General features: G+C 37.9%; 1 protein-coding gene across 1 annotated transcript in view; it reads left to right on the forward strand.

Moving 5' to 3' along the window:
• Positions 1–24126, forward strand: part of frmd3 (FERM domain containing 3) — a 42187-nt gene that overhangs the window by 11308 nt on the left and 6753 nt on the right. Inside the window, exons 2-13 of the mRNA XM_066643129.1 lie at positions 6014–6118; positions 7001–7043; positions 8699–8777; positions 10926–11023; positions 12172–12295; positions 12997–13084; positions 14934–15022; positions 15444–15507; positions 20679–20767; positions 21667–21741; positions 22047–22115; positions 22621–22745. Of these exons, the coding sequence (XP_066499226.1) occupies positions 6014–6118; positions 7001–7043; positions 8699–8777; positions 10926–11023; positions 12172–12295; positions 12997–13084; positions 14934–15022; positions 15444–15507; positions 20679–20767; positions 21667–21741; positions 22047–22115; positions 22621–22745 (1048 nt within the window). The remainder of the gene's footprint in view (positions 1–6013; positions 6119–7000; positions 7044–8698; positions 8778–10925; positions 11024–12171; positions 12296–12996; positions 13085–14933; positions 15023–15443; positions 15508–20678; positions 20768–21666; positions 21742–22046; positions 22116–22620; positions 22746–24126) is intronic.

Below are 24126 nucleotides of genomic sequence, written 5' to 3' on the forward strand. Positions count from 1 at the left end.
CAGGTGTTTCAGTGTCATTGACCAACCCCTGTATGTACAGTACTGTGCAGAAGTCTCAGCCACCTAAGATTAATATATATATTTAAACTAATGCCTTCTCTGTAAGCGTGGTGCTTGTATAAAGTTATATATAATCACAGTAAATACAAATAAATAATAATGTAAATCAAATAAGATATATATATATATAAAGTAGTAGGTGTGAGTTTGAAGAACAATGTTTTGTTCAGATTCTCCTTGATTTGCATGAATTTGTTAAATCAACAGCACACATTGTTTAAAATCATTATTTATTAAACAGTAAAAGTAGGTATAGGATGAAAACCTTACATACGGACTGCCACGAGGAGAGATTTGGAAAGATTTAAACCGACACATTCACACACAGAGTAACACACTGGAATAATGTGATTTGGTTTTATTCTAATGTTGGGCATTATTTGTTTGTTTTTAGCAAACAGACATTTACTGCTCTAATAGCTTTTTAAATGTCATAATAATCTCATCTCTAGTGCCTAAAACTTTTGCACAGATGAGTTTTACAGACAAATGCATGTTTGTTTCATTGTGAATGAGTCTGCATGTGTGTATGAGCACATTCAATTGCATTAGCATGTGTTACATCATTGTAATCAAATCAGCATTGTGATAGGATCTTCATGTCAGTTTAGATCAGTGTGTGTGTACATTGTGATCAGATCTGCCTGTGTGTATAAACATGTTGTGATTACATCTGCGTCTGTACATAAACATGATGTGGCATTTCTGCATTCACAGCCTGACAACATGTAGCTCCACCCGCTTCCCATCGTCCGCTTTCTCTCTTGCTCTTATCAAGTAGATAGAGAAGAATGGCCTGTGGAGCACAAGGCTGCATCTAAAAAGGTCAAGTGTAAGTGCATCTTAACTGAATGATGGTTTAATCACCAAGATCAGATCCCAGTAATGAGATGTTAATGCCAGGTGTAAACATGAGCTTAAGTGAAATTTTACCCTTAAACCTACCTTCCCATAAATAAGTGAGCCACGTTGGAACGTCTCAGATATCTTTAAATACAAGCGTTTAACCTGTGTGCCCACTTTCTCTCAATAAATCTAGAAAATTACATTATTTACCTCCACCCACTAGCCAAGGTCCACTGCAGATCTCCAGGTTGTTAACACTGACCGGTCCTCATGATGTATCTGGAGCAAGGACAGCTTAAATCACTTCCCTAAGACAAAGGGTTGGGGGTGTTGGTGTGTGGTTTGTCTTTCACACATGGTCAACTGTGCAGAGAGGTCAATGAAGCCATGAGCAAGAGCACACTCCTGTTATGTCTAATATATATATATATATATATATATTCAAGATGGGTGGTGACCATGGTGGCCATTTTCAAGTCGGCCATTTTGGATCCAACTTTTGTTTTTTCAATGGGAAGAGGGTCATGTGACACATCAAAATTATTGGGAAAAACAATGTGTGCTTGGTTTTAACATTACGTTATTCTTTCATTAGTTATTTACAAGTTTCTGACCACTTATAAAATGTGTTCAAAGTGCTGCCCATTGTGTTGGATTGTCACTCTCCCACTCTTCACACATTGATAGCAACACCACAGGAGAAATGCTAGGTTGGTGTCATCTCAAATCAAACAGATATTTACTATTTGGAAGACCTGAAAGCATGATTTTATAGCCACTGCCGTGCCCTCTTTCCCCAGATAAAAAACAAATAAAAACCTCCAAAAATCAGGTCTTTCCTATTCTGTCTCAGACCCTTATTCCATTATTCATGGAAGCAAATTGCCATGAGCCAAAGGCTTTTTCTTCCTAAACACAAATGTTGCTCAAGTTTTTAAAAGACAGGACCTGAAAAATTCATCAGACGTTGAGTGTTGTGGCCTTCCGTCTGATCTCAGCCTCAGACTGGAAGCTTTCTTTTTTTATTATTATTATTTTTTGCACCCCCATATGCGGGTTTTGGAGACCTTCATTAAAAAAGAAAGGCTTCCTTCTGTTATGCTTTTGGACTGAACCTTAGAACACATCTGGATTATTACCAAAGCTAGGATTTTTTTTTAATAAACTTCAAGATATATTTTATTCCATCCAACCATGGCTACTTGCTTAGGGATTGGCTTGTTTTTTCCTGTGCTAAGATTGTCTCATTTCATGCTTCTTGCACCAGCATTGGATAGCAAGCCACATATCCTCTGTTAATTAAGTCTCCTGGCCATTCACAGCGCAGTAGGCGGAGTTTGTCAAAATCCAGACCTTGAACACGACTTCTGGATCATTTTTTATTTTTTTTCCCTGTGATAATGAAAAATCTGCTGCGCTGTCTGTTCTTTTTTTAAAACGTCCAAGAGGCCGAATAGGATGGAGAGAGCGAGATCCTATTTAAGGGCTCTCTCCTCTCCCAGCTTTAATTATGCATTAAGAGCGGGACGGCTGAAGAACAAAAGGCCGAACAGCGTGTAAGCCGAACCTCAGAGAATAGCATCGTCTTACCGCAGTACTCTAGTTTCACTTCGGGCAACTTAGAATTAGAATCCTCTTCACTCTGTTAAACGCTTCTGAGGGTTGACGATGAAGCATGTTCATGGCTGCCATATTGGTTTAGATAAGTCAGTAGTACCCCTGTTCTAATCAGTACCTTCACTAATACTTGTGTCTGCTGTCAGATACTCACAGCAATGTTTCAAGGCTCTACAACTGGGCTTTGTCTTCTCGCTGTATAAGAGAAATGGCAGAGCTGAGACATTGCCGAAAGATTATATCTGCTATGACCATACATCATTTGTCTACACCAGTCAAACACCATCACCATCGCACCCCCAGGTGTTTAACACTGAACAGTCCTTACGATGTATCTGGAGCAAGGACGGATTAGACAAAGGAGGAGAGGGGTGTTGATGAGGGGTTTGCCTTTCACACATGGTTAACTAAGAGGATAAAGCCAGCCATGAGCAAGGCTGCACACTACTGCTGGGTTTTAATGGTTAGGTCTCAATTTGCACATTCTACATTGCATTTTAGTGTGCTAGGAGGCAAAAGAATGAGACAGAGCCAGTACTGTTTGGTGCCTTTATTCAAGTGCCCTAACAAGGGCATAATGCTGAGAGGAGCAAGTGGAGCAATTCGTGGAGACTCTTATCCACACTCCACCCCAAACTCAGGATGTTGAGTAATGCTTCAGGCTGCAGAGACCACCACACACCAAGTTCAACAACATAAACACACATCCCCCCAGCCACAAAAAAACACACATACACAAACCCCCCTAAATAACTCCACGGAAATAGCCAGAGAACATGTTGAGAGCTTCACCATGAGCTCCTCAACAGCTCCAACAATCTGCACTGTGACCTCAGTGGAATGCACATAGTAAGAACATGGATTTTGGAATCATATTTGTAGTTGAATCATATTCGCCGTATTGTGCAGATGGTTTTATATGTTTGACATCTCAATGTTAATATTTGATGATCCATTTATTGTACTGACACACAAAAAATGAACTTATCAACTTTGGCTGATAGTTACCATACCGGGGAATCCCAGGCCTGTAGAAGTTGAAAGTGAAACACGATGCCTACAGTTACAGATCCAAAACCACAGTTCAGTAGGGTGTTGTGTGTAGGGTATGGTAGAATGAGACAATGCATCAGTGACTCCTCCCCTCTGCAATACAGGGAAACATTCTGAACGTTCTCCACTTGTTCACTACATTTCATTTCACTGTCCAGTCTGAATAAACCCCATGGACTAAAAGTGGCCAGTACACGGTTTGTGTTGCTCTTCTGTTTTAACAATTTAGCTCAGTTTTTTCAAAAACATAATTCTCATCTGTTTCCACCAGCCTCACATTTCCTTTATGCTTCATCTCTGTCATCTGTCTCAGTTCTTCCCCACCCTTCCTGTTTTAATTGCAGGCCTGTCATACCACACCCATTTCAGTGTCAGCAAAATCAATATCACTTCCAGCCTCCCCCACCTTCTCTCTCTCTCTCTCTCTCTCTCTCTCTCCCTTTATCTCTATCTCTCAGACACACACACACACACACACACATATATATATATATATATATATATATATATATATATATATATATAGTTTCTCTTAATTAACACACCCCCCCACCCCCCGCCCCCCCGTCCTGTTAATGACTGGGACATTAACAGGTTCCACTTGCTGCTCCACTTCACCACACACACAACACACACACACCCTAATTAAGAGACGGCTTCTGCCTTTGCTCCTTCAATTTGGCCAAGGCCCTCATAATTGATATGGCATGTGTGTATTAATTAAGGCAGGAAGATTTAACTGGGACATGGATGCCTTGGTCCTAGATTCCAACACATACAGAGTGAGGATGATGATGATGAAGTGAAGGAGAGGGTAAGAGAGAGAGGAAAGTGATAACTGGAATGATAGAGGATTATCACTGATGTCAGTAAACCTGAAAATTAAATTCAGTCTATAAACCGTGCAGATACCCATTAGAGATCAATGCTTCTATTACATTAATGCCATACATGCCATAGACAATGATACAAATTATGTCATACAACATTTTATGTCCAAAATTGTGTGAACACTAGGGGTGGGCGATATGACCCTAAAATAATATCACAATATTTCAGGGTATTTTTGGCAATAACGATATTCTCAAACGCTGAAAAATACTTTTATTAATTTCAAGAACACACTATTGAAACAAAGTCAATGTTATACTAATATTAATTATAGTAAATTAAATATATTTAATATATATGAATAGTATTACATGGTTATATTTATTAAAAATTGTTGTTTTACTACAAATGTAACAAACATTAAAAAAAAAAATCAATAAACATTTGCTTATTTTGTAAACTGTAACTTACCAAGGTTCTGATTTTGTATAAAACAATAATGTAGCATCTAAATCCACCACACAACCGAAGTGCAGAAAATTTTGTGTTCATATAAACAGAAAACGTAAACAATTATACAAAAAGTAATCTTAAAAGAGGGGTATAAAGCCAGTGGACAGTGGAATTCCGTTCTCTTGAATGATGGAGTATCCTCCAATACATTTGGGATGAGTTTTAATGGCATCTAAATCAGTGTCTCATTGATCTTGTGACTGCATGGCATCAAATCATTACAAAACCATTCTTTATGTTCTGTAATGCAACAGAATGTCTGATGTTAACTGACTAAAGTTTAAAGGAAATTGTGAATAAATACATTTTACACAGGTAAACTGTAAGGACGGACACTTATTGTATTAGCATGGTTAATGATTCAATGACAGACATGCTAAAGCTAAAGCTCAAATAAAAAATTCATATTCTCCTTCTGCATAGTTTTTCATATGCCCACTTCCGACAGCAAATGGCACACCATACCTCACACTACAAAGTGCATACATGAGCACTCTTTTAGGTGTAAATCTGTTTCATGCCCCATAGCTCTTGTTAGCATCATCAGGTCTTTAAATTCAAACGTTGCTATATTCTCTGCATGTGAATGAGTCTGATAATATCATTACTCTCTGTAAAGGCTGAGAAACACAAGGACAGTGTTCTTATGTTCTTAGGTCGATGGTGAGTGCAGTGTTATGTGAATGATGGCATTAGCTAATTTTCTGGCTCCATTTGGCAGTTCAGGGTCACAGGTTAGCAGGTTAGCATCAATACTGCAACAGCAAAATTCAACGGCCTATGGGTGTGAGGGCTGTTCCAGGCTGTGCCCTGAAGTGGGAACAGCCTTCTACGTCAGCAGAATGAAGCTGGAACTAAAGGACAACACTTATTAGTTTAGATACAACAGTTACTGTATGAAGGGATATCAAATAAATGGCCTTGTTCTCGTAGTCTTGGTTCACTGACAACAATGATCCAGTCAAACTCTGATGGGCAAAAGCCAGTCCTGACTGTAGATTATTTTCCACCTTAGTGTGCCTTGTGACCAAACTATAATATAATTTCTACTGTGGATACTAATAGTTCTGTATCTGGTTTTTGTTCCCCACAGAGAGACACAAAAGGGCAGTTTCTGCTGGACCATGTATGCAACCACTACAGTCTACTGGAGAAGGACTACTTTGGCATCAGATATGTGGACCCAGAAAAGCAGAGGGTATACTCACATACACACACACACGCACACACATATATACAACAACGCACCAATTGTTGTACCTGCAGTCACCATGCTCAATACCAAACATGGGCTAGAGATTTATAAAGCCATTAGCACTGGGCTGTAGAACACTAAAACCGCATTCTCTGGAGTGAAGGCGCACCATCCAATATCTTTGTGAATAGTTTGAGTGGTGTTTGTGATCCTTGTGAGAACCTATCATCAAACCTCAGTACCTGACCTCACTGTGGGTATTATACTGTATCTGTGTGAATATATAGTTGAGATACAGTGTACAGAGTAGACCCATAAAGTTGCGATTAAGTGGAAGCTTTAAGCAGATGCTTCTAAGAATCAGATGCTGTATCTATAAGCACCATTTCCATACACTTGTTGTAGTCATGAACACATTCTGAAAAATAAGTCCTTGTCTGATGTAATTAGTTTGGTGTACAGTAAACACCATAAGGAAGACTTCACCACTGAGTTATTAATGCCCTCGTAAACTCTATTAGGGGAGCTTTTAATGGAGTTATCGCAGTGGGTCTCTGCAAGCTCTCAAACTTCATGTCAGAACCCCGTACCCATTTCTGAAGTTCTGCGTAATGTTACCATGACAACAACCCTGCGTTTGTACTTCCGTTTGTACGACAGTGTTTTCTCAGTCGAGCAGAAAATCTCTCAGTGGTGTGCTGAATAATTTACGTCCATTTATGTTGTAATATTAATGCGCATATGCATTAGAGGGAATGGGAGCAGTAGTATTGTATCTGACAGCTCACTACAAAAAGACACAAGTTTGAGTTTCAGTAGTGTATGAAATGACACATGCTCAGGATTTCACTCTGTCTCTGTTCTCTTTTGTCCTTTGTTACACAGCACTGGCTGGACCCCAGCAAGCCTGTGGTCAAACAGATGAAATGTAAGTTTTGCCGTAAGAAAGTATTGTACACAAATAGATTAAATCACAGAACATGGAATAACAGAATTTTGTACACTGAATTTAAAGAATGTAGAAGTAAATATTATTATTATTATGTTATTAGTATTAGGAATAATAGAATGTGCTACACATAACTATCAAATGTAGCACACTGAGTAAAAGAATGTAATAAATGTATTTACATACAGTAAAACAGAGAAATATACAAAGTGGTACACTGAACAGTAAGAACAGTAGGATGTAGTACATGCAGCTGTATAATATACCGTTATAGTACAGTAATGGAACATAGTATGCAAAAAATAGAATGTAGTGTATGGATCAAAGCACACGCATTAGACAGTAATAGAATATATTACTGAGTAAGAGAGTGTATTATAATACAGAAAAGTAAGAGAGTATAGTACACAGAGTAGGAGAATATAGTACACAGAGAAAAAGTATAGTTCACAGAGCAAGATAGTATAGTGCAGAGTATAGTTCACAGAGCAAAAGAGTTCAGTACACAGAATTTAGTTCATAGTAAGATCGTACAGAGTATACTACACAGAGAAAGAGTATAGTACACAGAGCATGAGAGTGTAGTGCACAGAGAGTATAGTTCAGAGTAAGATAGTACAGAGTATAATACACAGAGAAAGAAAGTATAGTACACAGAGCATGGGGGTGTAGTACACAGAGAGTATAGTTCAAAGTAAGATAGCACAGAGTATAATACACAGAGAAAGAAAGTATAGTACACAGAGCATGGGGTGTGTAGTACACAGAGAGTATAGTTCAAAGTAAGATAGCACAGAGTATAATACACAGAGAACGAAAGTATAGTACACAGAGCATGAGAGTGTAGTGCACAGAGAGTATAGTTCAGAGTAAGATAGTACAGAGTATAATACACAGAGAAAGAAATTATAGTACACATAGCATGGGGGTGTAGTACACAGAGAGTATAGTTCAAAGTAAGATAGCACAGAGTATAATACACAGAGAAAGAAAGTATAGTACACAGAGCATGAAAGTGTGGTACACAGAGTATAGTGTAGAAGTTTTTTCTTAATGTAACATGTAACTTCATATTCCATATGTGTATATCATAGGCACATGATAAATATACATTCCCAGTCCTTATAAACACATTACTCAATCTCTGGCTAAATATGAATGCTTTTAGAGTGTGAAGTGTAAGCAGTGTGGGATGGAGAGAGAGAGGCAGATGGAGAGATGGACAGGAAGAGCAAAGACAGCAGAGCTGGAGCTTAATTAATGGCAGTGTGTGAATGGGACTGAGGTGTGTGTGAATGTGTGTGACGTAGGGATGATGGAGTGTGTGTGTGTGTGAGAGAGAGAGAGAGAGAGAGAGATCTGTATCTATGAAAGAGGCATGAATGTGTACAGACTTGCAGTGGCTATTGAGGCACTATATATTTTACTCTCTCTTTCAAAACTTTGTTTCCACTAGAGGGATTTTCTTCATCTGTTTATGACAGTCTTGGCTTAATTTAATCATTTTAGTCTCACTTTATTCCCAGTCATGCCCCCACTTATTGCTCTCAGCATAATCTGTCTCACTTTTATTGGCTTATGCTCAATGTTCCTTCTTCTTTCTCTCTCTCTCTCTCGCTCGCTCTCTTTCTCAGGTCAGCAGCCATATACCATGTGCTTTCGGGTGAAGTTCTACCCCCAGGAGCCCATTAAGATCAAAGAGGAATTGACAAGGTAACAAAACTATAAGGACAACACTGACACATGCTCCCAAGCAGTGCGCAATGTCTCAGCGTTCAGTATCGTCAAGAGACGGCGAGTTCAATAGCGCATAATTGGCCTTGATTCTTCTTGATGGGTTGGAGGGTCCTCCTTCCTCCACATCTGTCACTCAGCACATTGCTAGCCAGTAGAAGTGACCGATAGTCAATGTACAACAATTGGCAATTAGTATTCTCCTTATAGTGTTCCCATATTGAAGCGGTCTAATGACGTCTCGTTAGTTCAGTTTTATTCATGTCATACACCTGTGATTTTAACATCCATAAAGAACTTACTGAATTAGAAAATGGCACTGTAGTTTCCTACCACCATCCAGAAACATGTGTTTGTAGGTGGATTGGCGGTGTAAAAAATGCCAGAGTGTGTGAGTGACTGTGTTAAAACGAGGGATTGGTGTCCTGTCCAGGGTGACATTATCACACTTATTGCCATCAAATAAGACAAATTACTTAGTTTCAAAGTCTAAACAGTAAGTGAACCAGGACCATAATAAAACAATGGATAATTTACAACAGAACCGAACTACAAATATAAAGGTCCACATAATATCACTTTAGTAATGATCAAAAGACTTTTCCCAGAGTAGACGACTTGGAAATGAGAGTGCTGTTTACTTGAAAGCTTGGCTAGGGCAGGATGGGTACGCTGGCCAGAAAGTACTTCATTGTATTTTAAATCTGTGTTTTTCTTTATTGTAATGTATCAGCTCTTGGAACTCTGATCAATATCTAAGAGGGTGAAATGGAAGTTTTCATTTATTTCTCTTTGCAATTGATTTTGGAGACTCAAATATAAACCATCGATTTAGTTTAATAATAATTTACCAACACATACTCAGTTAGTGTGTAGAATTTGTGTGTGTGTGTGTTTTGAGTGTGTGAGTGATGCTCTCTCAGCATGCCCTGAGATGTGTGTTCACCATCTGAGCTGTGAAGATTAGTCTCTCTCTCTCTCTCTCTCTCTCTCTCTGTCAGGCTGCGGGTCCAGTGTGTTGGTCAGTGCGCTGTGTGTGGATGTGTGGGTTGTTGTCTGGGTGGAAGTTTAAGTGTTGGACATTCTGTAGAGCAGTTACAGCAGCTTTACTGAGGCAAAGGTTATGTTCCATGCTTTTAAAAGCCCCTAAGACACAGAAAACAGCTCTGCTTCGTTCCTTCTCTTCAATATTTCATATGTAGAACTAGTGGAACAGTAGAGGAAAAGGCTGAAGAATAAAAGACACACAGGGACTCTGTGCCATATACAAGATACAGGATAAGGTACAGCCTAAGGTTGTTCTCTCACAATCATAAAATATTAGCAGATTAATTGATTAATAAATAACTGATTAAAACAAAAACAAAAAATTACAAGCTTAAAATGGACAAATTGGCTGATTGTCTCCAAGATTTCTAGGTGTTAATACTTAAAACTAGACAGACTCAGGGCATTTCAGACTCAAATAAACCAATAGTACACACCATTGCCTTCAAAATGTGTTTTTACAAAATATCGAATAATATAATTTCAAAATGTAAAATTGTGTTTTTTTTTATATTATATTGTTAATGTTTACAAAGGTAGCACTGCATTCCACTGCATAGTATAGTATTAGTGAACATGAACTGTATTCATAACTGTAAAAAAATATCAAATGTATCATAAAATTATGTTTTTCACATTTCCAAATATGTTTAGGTTTGGACTCATTTGTCGGCCAGTAACAAAAACAAAAAATGCCAGAGTGAATATTTGTCCTGTAAGTGACTAAACGTCAATGAAAATCAATAAGCTGAATGTCACCCGTGTCAGTATGACAGAGCCAGAGCATTTGTTATAGCGCAATGGAGTTAATTTAGCGGTACAGAATGTGAGTCAACAGTGCTGATGTATTTCCCCAATTGGGCCAAGGACAGGTCACCATGGTAACCGGTTCGTGGGGTAGGGTTCTCATGGCAACAGCTTTTTTACAGTAGACCTGGTCGCTATGGAAGCCTGAGTTGTTTGTTTGATGATTTTGTTTCATGTATTAGAACTAAAATGTACTGTGAGCAGTTTGTCTTTTTTAGTCTGAACACCTTCTGCAGTGGCTTTATTTATTACACTGTTTCTCTTTCTTGTCAGATACCTGTTGTACCTGCAGCTGAAGAGAGACCTGTATCATGGCAGGCTCCTGTGTCCGTTTGCAGATGCTGCATACCTTGGCGCCTGCATAGTTCAAGGTGAAGCTACATCATTATTAGTGACAGGGATGCATGAAAAGGAGTCCATAAACCAAAACGTCTAGCATGTATAGCAGGGAATTGTGTGCCAAATGATTTAATGACATTGCATTAAATATTCCTTCAAGTTGAGTGGAGAACTTAGGAATGTAGCTACAACAGTGAGTCAGTATGGCTAGCAGTGCCTGATGTGCTTAGCAATGCTACAACATTGCTCTAATGTGACTAACAATGTAACAACACTGTTTAAAGCCTTTCATTCCAAAATTAAATGAAAGGCAATGCTTAGCAATGATATAACATTACTTTAACATGACCAAAATGCTACAACACTGCAGCAAAAAACCACTAGCATGGCTAGCAATCATGAATAAAGTATGTAGCAATGCTACGATATTGCTTAATGTGGCCAAAATTACTTTAGAGGATTCCTTCAACAAAAAATGCTTACGTAGCAACGGATGACAACCAGTGGGAACATATTAACAGAAGTTTTGCCCCCATTTTCTTCAGTAATAGCCTCTGCTCTTCAATGAAAGCTTTACACTACATATTGGTACTGATGTTAAACCATTATTTCTGGACCATGGAATCCTTCAAACCCATCTCAGATGTATTGGATAGAGCTCCATCACTCCACAGAATGCAGTTCCACTGTTCCACAGCCCATAGAAGAGTGATTTTACCCCCATGTTTGGGATTGGACAGGGTAACCTTATGCTAATGCTATTTCTGTGCATTGGTTATGTTTTTCCGTCATTAGCAATGCTTGTCAAAAGATTAGACAATAATCTCATCGCATAACTTTAGCATTCCACTGTAAAAGTGTATTACAGCAAGGTGCCATGAACATGAGGTGAGACATTTAACAAGCCATTACTGGGTTTGTGAGTCATGTCTGACCTAGCGCAAATGCCTTCCTCATTTTATGTCACATAACATGTTGGAACAGAGAGTTCTAGAGGCCTTGAACTCTCTATCTTTAGATACATACATTTGTGTTAATTATACACAGGACAGAAAAGATACAACACTAAGAGACATGAAATGAATATTAAGTTTTGACCTAGTACATAAATGGATGAACGCCATAGACTGGAATTAACATTGAACACTGGTTAATGATGGCCAACACTCATTTTTTCCAGCTGAGCTTGGAGACTTTGATGCAGATGAGCACCCTGCCGACTACATCAGCGACTTCAAACTCTTCCCCAAACAGAGCCTCAAACTGGAGAGGAAGATCATGGAGATTCACCACAATGAGCTGAGGTGAGGATAATGTAATAATTATTTTAGCCTGCAAATGTTATGGCATCTTGTTACAGTTGTATGCAAAAGTTTGGTCAAATGACATGTTGGGTTTTTGTTAAAAAAATAAAAAAACATTGTACACTTTCAATTCTGTTTAATCAAAAAGATAAATAAAGATAAATAAATAAATAAAATAAAATATTCACAGCAATGTTTATTATTCAATTAGACACTATTAAAAGAGCAATCAGCCATTTTTACAACCAGGAAGTAGCTAACATAATTAGTGACATTTTTATTTAATTTTTTTTATTATTATTATTTTTTTGTAATTGTTTTTTCTATTAAGTTAACTTCACATTCAATGAAAAACAAAACTGCTTTGTCGTCCCTGACTGAACCAGTTTATACTCCACAGAGAGGGTCTCCCACATGGGGACATCCATGCTTATAAGAGGTTTAACACAGAATCTCTGACACATTCCTGTCACTGTAATGGTGGTATCATAATTTTAGGCTTAATCTTTGGATTACATGACTGATTGCTCTTTTAAAATACTACAGCCCCGTAAAAATGTTTTTATATCAGCTGCTCTATAATGTGTGATGATGTATTAGTATCAGATATGAGGGTGTAGTGTAAGTTATTATAATCTGGATCCTCTAGTACTTCTAGTATTGGCTTTCTTTTATTCTTGCTCTGTTCTGTCACTCTGTAGGGGTCAGTGTCCAGCCTTGGCTGAACTGAATCTGCTTCAGAGAGCTCATACACTGGACACATATGGGGTGGATCCACATCCCTGCAAGGTACAGACTATATTGGTTTCTATGCTATTTTTATCTACAATATATTCTATCTGTACTGTTACTATATTTATAAGGAGACAAACCAAAGAGACGAGAAAGTGTGACCCAGACTAAGAGGGCACAATAACGCTGATAAAGTAGAACTTGGGCAACACCTGCAGAAGAGTTACCCCCCTCTCTCTCCCCATCTCCCCATAATGTCGGTCTGTCTCTCCTCTGTTCCACAAACACTGCAAGATGGCAGTCAGTGCAGTCAGGCGGTTTGTATTGAATTTGAAGTTGATGGCATTCAGCCACAAGCTCATTAAAGCAGACATTAGATGATCAGACTTTGATTGAAGAAGCTACTCTTAACTAATCCCAAAAATTGGTTGGAGCACTATTACTCCACTGGAGCACTATTACTCACTGCTCATGGCTGTGTACCCCTCTCACTGACTTCTGGAAACTGTGCGGTGGCTCCCAACTGTTCCATTCTGGTTTTTTTTATTTAGATACTGTACACACTGTGCCCTAAATTGAACTCCTTTCTTGTTTTAAAGGAGCTCTGTTGCACCACGCTGTTTGTAATGTGCATTTGAGGCTGTGGCCTTGTTGAGCAAGTTGCCTTATTGCATCAAGATCAACGTGTGTGGCTTTGATTGTGCAGTAGTGTGTGTTCCTGATAATGACACAGAGTCTGGGATAAGTCCAATCTCAGCACTCAGACCCGGTGGCAAATCTGATTTCTCATGCATATTCAAACCAATCTAACTTTCAGCTTAGGCCTTGGTGCCTGGGATCCATTTTAATTTCAAGTCCCAGCAGAACCTAGGGGGTTTAGTTGGATCCATGGCTTATTGGGGAGGTTGGCCTGAACTTGGTAGAGCTTTACGGAGGCTAATTATGGAGTAATTTTAGAGATAACAAAGTTGTCTCTCGCTGAAACCACATGAGCCTAGATTTCCCCCAAGGTTTATGTGGAAATAATTGTTAGGGCTCATGAAGGGCACTTGTTTTGTGAAATCAAAACCTAATTGACTGCTATGTAGCTTATTTGTACTGTGTGTAACATATTCTTGTATGATACAGTTTGTCGTTCATTTACTATAAAACAGTATTTCTTACAGCTTCCAATAATTTCAGATGTCTTGCTTATATATGTATGTTATTTTTACTCAGTAATGACTAATGAGGACTGGACTGTGGCACAGCAGGTAGTGTTGCAGTCACACAGCTCCAGGGACCTGGAGGTTGTGGGTTCGATTCCCGCTCCGGGTGACTGTCTGTGAGGAGTGTGGTGTGCTCTCCCTGTGTCTGCGTGGGTTTCCGCCGGGTGACTGTCTGTGAGGAGTTGGTGTGTTCTCCCCGTGTCCGCGTGGGTTTCCTCCGGGTGACTGTCTGTGAGGAGTTGGTGTGTTCTCCCTGTGTCTGCGTGGGTTTCCTCCGGGTGACTGTCTGTGAGGAGTTGGTGTGTTCTCCCCGTGTCCACATGGGTTTCCTCTGTGTGCTATGGTTTCCTCCCACAGTCCAAAAACACAAGTTGGTAGGTTGATTGGCAACTCAAAAGTGTGAGTGTGTGAGTGAATGTGTGTGTGAGTGTGTGTTGCTCTGTGAAGGACTGGCGCCCCCTCCAGGGTGTATTCCTGCCTTGCACCCAATGATTCCAAGTAGGCTCTGGACCCACCGTGACCCTGAATTGGATAAGCGGTTACAGGTAATGAATGGATGGATGGCTAATGGGCGGCTTCAAATTTAAATGTGGTTTCAATTTTATCTGAGAGAAGAAAAAAGTATTATTTCAGCAAATAAAGCATAGGATACAGCACATGAATCCAACTGATGGCTTGATGTTTATTCCCTACTACAGGACTTCACAGGGGCAACGGCATTTCTGGGATTCACTGCCCGGGGGTTCATGGTTTTCCAGGGAAACAAGCGGATCCACTTGCTAAAATGGTACCCATGTTTGTGGCATCTTTTAAATGTGTCCTGCTTATCTCATTCTCACTGTCTTCAGCTTCCCACTTTTTTTTTTATCTCTCTCTCTATTCCTTAACTTTATTTACAGGGATATGTCATCTTGAAAATGGTAAATGTAGCCAATATAAGCAGTAAACAATGGCATGTAGCATTTGACATTGTTGTAAATACCACAATTAGCATTTTTTGGGCAAAATATTCCTTTAAAATATTATGACATGCATCAGAAAGGAAGGAGATTTAGATTTAGGGACATCAAACCAACTTTCTACAGACCACACCAAGCCTAAACCTCATGCTACTATAAGACTGAGAGGAAAAACATAATGAGAGTCATGAACTCAATCTTTTACCAGAATGCCATAACACTAAATCCAGTGATCTCTCACTCTCTCAGGGCTGATGTCAGCAAATTTAAGTTTGAAGGGAAAACATTTTACGTGATTGGAGTACAGAGAGAGGTAAGTTACACGAGTTTGCCTTTTCAATGTCACTTGCAAAGTTTTATACACCACTTTTTTTTCCAATGAGACACACAACAGCCAAAACACAGTCCTGTTACTACATACAATACTGTACAGAAATCAGCGACCACTGTTTTGTTCTAAAGCTAATTAATATAGAAGCTTTTTTTCAGCCTCAGAAAAGAACATATATTTAACTAAAATTACAAAAACCTTCAATTTAAATCTTCCATTCTTACAGTCCTAAAACCAGTAGAGTTACAGATGTGCTCTCGCAATAAACGTTATCTACAGCAGACTTGAATAGTATAATTTCAAAATGATTCAAAGAAAACTGGACTACAACTCTTGAAAACACGCCAGACCATAAATCGGTAAAACAGAAACTGAACACCTGAGATATGGATAGGGGAATGATATACCTAATTTTGTAAATATTATTTGGATCATGAGAAGCTGAAAGTGCAAAATTGAACTTGGGAGGAATAGAACAATACCCCTGCAATACCCCTGTGAAGGCAAGTCTTCTGAAAAGGTTGAAAGCTGTTATAGTGAGTGGAGCCTAATAACAACGCACACACACTGAAAAAAATATTACACTCAGTTTTTGAGACTTCTGCATAAATTTGGGACAGATATATTTTCTGCTTTAATTCTGATGCTGAAAAAGTCACACAGTAATAGGATTAACAATGATACATGTAAACTATTTATAAACAAGTTTTTTTCCCATTTATAACTACTGATGAAATGTTTGTATGAATGTGACTCCTGACATAAAATAACCACATTTTTTAGTTTCATTTTATCATTTCATGCAAGTCATATAAAATGGTTATCTTTCTAAAAACATGTGAATATTTGAGATATGTTCAGCTTGTCATGCTCATCATTCTGTTTGTGTCTTGCTACTTAAAATCCAGTTTTACATGTGCTTCTGTCTTCTTTTCTCTGTGTACTTTTCCATTGCTGGTGAGTAAACGCACATGTCATGAACATTACCTTTATGTAGCACCTATATATACTGGTTAAAAGCCTTTAAACATGTAACAAACTCATAAAATCCACTATTTCAATACTCCACACTTTCCTTACATGGCTCTCATTCTCCGCAATTTAAAACACACTTTATTTGTTATGCCCAACTGGTGAGTTTCACAGCCATCTACAAGTGAAATGGTCATTTAAGAACAGAAGTCTTTTTATTATCATTTTTTGCAATGCTATTAAATACAACTACATCGTTACATTTTTTTAAATAAAACAATTTTGTAATTTCAATAGTACCAAATGTAATTTTGAATTACTGCAACACTTGGTATTGCATTTATGATTTTTATGATTTTTTACATGTTAAATAGCAATTTGTAACTTTGTGTTGTAATTTTCTGTGTAAAAAATGAAGACATGTCCAGTGCAGGGAAAGTTAACATACAACTGGATATTGTCCCAATGTTCAGAATGTTGAAGTTTTAAATTAAACTTTGGTTTGTTTGTACTTTGTTTCCCATTTAATATCAGCGCAGCATGTTATTAGACTATAGGTGTTCAAAGTTTTGCAGATGACAGTGATGTTGGGCATTAAACTAAAGTGTTTCTTAATCTGAAAAAGTTCTCTGAAGGATTCTACAGCTACATAATGGAGCCAGTGTGTTCTCCATCCCTGTGAACCTAGGAATTGACCTTATAATCTACGCTTATAATTTTATAAGGAGTGTGACTGAGTGTATAAAAGGAATACTTCAGCATTTTTCAATTACCTTTTTAAAAAAACTTACTCTGAAAATGTTGGGACATTATCAGCAATACTAATAAAATAGGCTCAGAATCCTTTGATGATATTATGAAATATCGTGCATGAAATACCTCAATTTCTCCTTTCTCATAAAAGACTAGAGCTGTTCTAGTTGCTCCGTTTGTATCTGAACCTGACTTGATCAGCTGTATAAGATATTTCTTGATCATTTCATAAGTTTCCTGCTCTTTAATTGTCCTTACATTTTTAGAAACAATTCGATTACCAAAAACAATCATTTCAATAATAGAACTTTAAAAAAATAAAAAAATAAAAACACTGCACCTACCAATGTCTACTATTTTTAAAAATATATATGTTTTTTAGAATGACATGGAAGTGCCTGCCCATCACAAGTCAGCCGGAAAACACTGGAGTATCCCTTTCATTTCTGTATACTCTTGCTATGCTTTTTCTCCACATGTAACTGCATGTAAAAACACACACATTGGAACAGATAATGTGTGAGTGCTGAAAGTGTTCATACATGTGTGTGTATGTTAACACACATACATGTATGCCTTATTGTGTTACACAGATTTTCCCCCAAAATATGGAGAATGATCACTATACAAAGTCTGAACAATAGCTGACCTATTAACACAACCCTTCTCATCACTTCATACAACAACTTGGTTTTTGCATAATTCTATTATCAAATTGTTTAGGATAATGTTGGGCTCTCTCTGTGTTTAAAATGTTTTGCCTATGTGTTGAGCTGCTAGCGAGCAATGAGGTGTGAATTCATAGTAGTGAGAACCTCCTGCTCTGAAAACAATTCACATCTCCAGGACAACAGCACCTTTCTTGATATGGAAAATGGTGTACAAATGTATTTGTCTTAAAGTAGAATTTAAGACAAATAAATAAGTCATTCAGTCAGCATCTGTAACTTCTTCGCTCTGAACGGGTTCGTGGTTGGTCCGGAGCCTACATGAAAATGTTGAGTGCAAGGCATTTAACACAGTAATAATTAACAATATTAAACATTCATAAAACTATATTAAAAAGATAGGAATGTTGATAGTTGTAGTTAATTTGACTATACATGTACCAGACCATATCTAGTAGATTAGTATTGTATAAGATTTTTTCACTCACTTGAGCTGCACTTGTACTAGACATGCCTTACAGAAGATTAGGTTTATACATTGATATAGGGATTCACCTTGTAACTGGCTAAATCCCAACTAAAACCAAATGTGCTAGGCCTGGAATCCCACCGAAATCTCCCACTGGTGTTTTGCTGAGGGCTATGCTCTAATGCTAAGCTGCGTGGAAGTCGCTATTGATTTCTGTGGGGCTTCAGGCTGCTGCTTAGACATACATTTATCGATCCTCTGTCTCATATTACACAACGTAAGTGGGTAATGGAACAAATTCTCTTGACAGTTCCATTTTTCAGCTCTTCCAGAGCCCATGCTGAGCCTAGGCTAATCCAGCACATATACTTACCTCTTATCAGTGTGGCACACATGCATGGTCCAATACTTAGACTCACCACTGTCCTGTCACACTTAATGTATAACATATATCACTCTTATATCCTCCAGAATGTATTATCCAATCCATGCACCGGGTTAACCCCTATTCAGTTCAGTGCAGGTGTGCACTGAATACCTTTTTAGCATCTCATTGAAGAAGACATTAAGCTACACTACAAGGGCAAATGTGAAATATAGGGAATTAAATTCATTTTTCCTCCTTTGCCTCATTAACAGCATATCATCTCTGTCCAATTTAATCAATTTAATCTTGTAAAATTATACTCTAGATGTTGGTACATTTTTGTAAGGATTTGATAGCATTCCGCATATCCACAGAGCATTTATGAGGTTCGATACTGATGTTAGATGATTAGGTCTGGATCAAACAAGTTAGAATCCCTCTAATTTATCCCAGCAGTACTGGGTAATGCTCCATCACTTCAGAAAATTCAGTTCTTCTGCTTCAGATCCCAGGATGGTGGGGATTATGTCCATTTTAGCTAATATGCACCTGTCCCAGAACATCCAGTTTTCTATGGATATTAAATCAATTGTAGATTCGACATCTTAATGTACGTGTACGTATGGATGCCTCTTAACAAAAGCTGTATTTACTAATTATAAGAGACACCTGCAAACATTTGCACATATAATATCACCCAGTTTTGACCGGCTCTGCTCAACATTGCTGTTTCAATGTACTTTCAGTAGGATCAAGACTGAGGTCCTCAGGGACCATTAGATCCTCTATGGTTTCTCTGTGAAACTGAGTTGGGTAGAGTCTGATCTGATTGTCTGATTAGCCCTGACTAACACAGACATGTAACAATATCTATAAGTAATATATAAATAAATAAATAAATAAATCTGCAAACGTTCCCTCAGCTAACACATCTAGTCAAAAATATTTGACTATTAATCACTAAGTGTATAATTTTTCTTTGGCAGTCTGTTCCAAGTATGGAATCTGAGAGCCACAGCCACGAGATAAGACATATCTGATGTCTGCACTTTGCTTATTAAATTTTGGATCTGCACGACGAATTTAACTGACACATAAATGGACAAAAGTGCATCGCAGTCACTAAAACCTTAGTTTTAGCTGGGCTGCAGCCTGGACGGCTATTTCTTTTGCCATACGCCGTATCTGAAGTGACTTACACATTCTAATCATGTTACAGCGGCTAATGTTGCATTAGATGACTTGCTCGGGGGCTATTATTGCAAGGATCCCTGTCTGAGTTGGAAATTAAATGTTCATGCTACCGCTCATGCTAACTATACTAAGGATATTTTGAAAGGTCAAACTAGGGAATTTTGCTAATGGCATTAAAAATGTGTGTTAATTTGTGCCCATTAAACACAACAGTAATTGGGTAGTTTTGACAGTACATCAGTTTTGTAAATTAAATTTTTATTAACTGTGTGAAATATATAAAATTAGGTATTAGTCATACAGTCACCAAGTCTTATTGAGGGTGCACTGCTTTGTACTGCAGTATTGATCACACTCTCACATTCTACTCCTCCTTCCCATAAAAGCTTTTGAGCTTCCAGTAAATAACACTCAACACTTGTCATTCCAGCACCCATTTCTCTCTCTCTCTCTGTCATCCCTCTTGCTCTCTTTGTCATCCCTCTTGCTCTCTCTCTCTCTCTCTCTCTCTCTGTCATCCCTCTTGCTCTCTCTCTCTCAACAAAAATTTAGGTTAAGCGCTTTGTTCAGCTCTCATCAGATTCCATCACAGTGTAGTTTATTGACCTCCTTGCCATATCTTAAAAAATAGTCCTTTTTCTTCTTACTCTCCCAGTCTCCCTCCCTTTTTGCCATTTCCTTTTTGTCATTGTGCAAATGCTTCATGTTTTCATCTTTTTTCTCTCTGCAGAAGAAACTTGTTTTGACATTCCACACCTCCACACCAGCAGCCTGTAAACACCTTTGGAAATGTGCTGTGGAAAATCAGGCATTTTACAAGTGAGAGCAACTATAACTCTCCATGTGTTATTTGTGTACAGTAGGCCTTCACAAAATATTGTGAATAGATAGATAAATATTGTTTAATAATGTAGTATTGGCGTTGCAATATTTATAACAACAAATAAGTCCACTCAGGTTAATGACAGTGTTGAGTCCAGACCAAAATATTTTTTTAATCAAATGCAATGGCAAAAGTTTTTTCCTGGTGCTGAATTTTTTAGCGTACTAATACCAGCGCACTCATTTTGTTATTATTAATTTTATGATACTTTAGTACTAACCAAACACCATGTTTAGATTTTCATGGTTAACTTGTCCATTAACTCTTCCTAAGACTTAAATGTTTAAATTTGTCTTGTCATATCTTGTCACATAATTTTCACTTATATGATTTAATGTTTTGGTATACCTCTATTTATAACAATTGTATAGTGTCTATAAAATGTATAGTGTCTCTCATTGTTTCCCTCACAACTATTTTACACTCTCTCGTTCTCTCTCCCCTCTTGGTGTTCATCTTATTTACAAATACACACACACACACACAGAGAGAGAGAGAGACACATAAACACACTCTGGTATCTAGTTGCTTCATATTCTGAGTGTAAGCAAGATCACATTTCTGATTAAAGCTGTTTAATTAATAGCTGAAATGCCATGGAGTGAACATGCCTCAGTGTGTCCACTAATATCAGCCTTGAACAGTTAGCATTTCACTGAAAACAACACACAGACACATTCATGTTTTACATATTTCAACTTAATTTAAGAGCCATTTATCATTACCTTAAATAAGTGATGAATTAATTAATTAATTGTGTTTAAAACACTAATGACATGACTCCTACTGCACCGTTGTGGCTTTCCTAATTCCTGTTTCCCAAACGTCCACACAGATGTGCAAAATCCAGTCAGATTAAGACTGTCTCCAGCAGCAATATATTTTTCAAAGGGACCAGATTTCGCTACAGGTGAGATCATTGCTCTAATAATTGTATTATTATTATTATTGTTATTATTTTAACTAAATCGAAACATTCTCCACTCTTTTGCTCATAATTATTTAATGTAGCATATAGTGTAGGTATTTAAAATAATTATTACTTTATTAATTGCATTTCTGTCAGCCAGTGATGACTGGACCAACACAAATCCTCCATATGAACTGAAAATACAATCTTGTTTCATCAGTTTACATTAAAGTTAACCATGTTTCAATCTATAAAAGTTTTTTAAATGTTGCACATGGGTTTTTCTGTGTTTGGATGGATTCCAGCGGCCGTGTGGCCAAAGAGGTGATTGAAGCCAGTTCAAAGATCCAGAGGGACCCACCGGCTGTTCAGAGGTCAGAGCTTCAGCTTTTTATTTACAGCTGGTTGTGTTTTAAACACAGTGATGATTACAGTTATTTCACTAATTCAATGACTGAGGTGTCTCTATCATTTACAGTTCTATGTTTTCTACTGGTTGACTATAGGGTGTCAGTGAGAGTATTCATATCCGTCTTTGAAACTTTAAATCTTAACATCTGTTTTAACCACCAATATGTAGCTAAAATATTCACGATAGTGTACAGAAACGTTGATATATCCCAGCCACTAGGTGTCAATATTATGTCTGTTTTATATTGTGAAAAACAATCATTGAAGAAAAGGATTGAAACTCTGGACTCTCCCAGGCTTTGACTGATCTTTCTTTGTTTCTCTTCTCAGGTGAAAGGGGTTGGTTTGTTGTGTCTGGGGCTGAGTTGTTGATGATTTTATGTTGTGCGTTGGCCTGATTGTTTGGTGTTGATAATTGTTTTGTTGTGCGACCGTCTGATTATTTTGTGTTTGTTTTGGCTGTTCCAGGTCTCAGTTGGGTCAGAGCAGGAGCTATAACTCCCTCAGTCATAAACAACTCATAATGAACATGGAGCCTCTACTGCCAGCTCTGAGCTCAACCAAAGAGCACAGAGACACCTCGGCAGATAATGGTATACACACCACACCACATCAGCTCAGCTATTCCAGAGAAGCCCAATCTATAGGCAGTGCTTTTGGTAGGAGATTATACAAAATGTTTGTCCATAGTTTTGTCTTCACCTCATGGTGGGCACTTTACTTATAATAAGGGAGAAAATCTATTCCCAGATTGTGTCATATAAATTCACACAGTCAACCTTGTGTAACATATTACAGAAAAAAACACCTATTACTAATATGGCAAATGAGCTCAAACTTCTACATACATATGCTCTCTTGTGTACAGTACATAAACACACACTCAGAGTGTTGACAGGTGTGAGGTGCTTTGCTCTCAGGGGCTCAGTGGAAATTGAGCAGCTGATGCTCCAGTCTCCGCAGAGACACCAATCAGAGAGTTAAAAATACCCGGACGATTATCTCACTGGACGGCCCGTTAGCTCTGATTAATAGAGCCGTGCTTGGGCTTGTAGTGGGTGTGCATATTAAGCTACATGCTAATTTAGAGCTGCTCAACTGGATGCTCCAGCAAGAGGCTGACAGGCAACTTCAAGAGTACGTGCTGCTCACAACAAAGTACAATAGATTCTAAATTTAACTGAAGACTATAAGCGTGGTTTTAATGTAGAGTTAAGGCAGATATTCAGGGGAAAAACAATGTAATAATCGACAAAAGATAAAACAGACATCAGTTCAGAATGAGTGTAGTACTCAATTCTTTGCAAACACTCCCAAAATATAGGACAGATAAATCAGTGCGATTATTGTATTGAACAACCTCCTCATGTGAACCTACAGTGGTAGATAAACATAGTACTGGATTTGTTGAGTTTTTCTCAGAGGGTTAATATAGAGTAGAAGCCCAAGTGTGTGCACTCTGAGACAAAAAATAGCACAGGAATGTGTAAGCCTACGGGGACCAGACATATGGTGTGAAGGGATATGCTTTTAAATAAGATTTCATTAGACATTGCTTAAAGTAATGTTTGCATTGTGCAAATCTCAGAGGAGTCTGCTTCCCATATTCTGTACTAACAAAGTGAAAACAAAAAATGCTCTGGAAATACCAGCTCTGCTAAATGGTACATTCATTTGTTTATATAATGACTGTTAGCTAGCTTTGTTATTCAGAAATTACTGTTACACATATATTCAAAAGCCTTTTTAGGAAAACCTTGCACCTCTCAAGATTAGAAGGGAAAAAAGTAGCTTTAAATGTGCATTAATTAATGCATATATTATTAATTCACTCTTTCATTGTCTAACTGTTTATCCAGTTCAAGGTTGCAGTAGGTCCGGAGCCTACCCCGGAATCACCGGGCGCAAGGCTTAATGCATATATTCATTTTTATTTATTTTAAACAACGTATATTCATCTATTTCTCATGAAAT

Source organism: Hoplias malabaricus, chromosome 14, assembly GCF_029633855.1.
Source record: "Hoplias malabaricus isolate fHopMal1 chromosome 14, fHopMal1.hap1, whole genome shotgun sequence".
Lineage (NCBI taxonomy): Eukaryota > Metazoa > Chordata > Actinopteri > Characiformes > Erythrinidae > Hoplias > Hoplias malabaricus.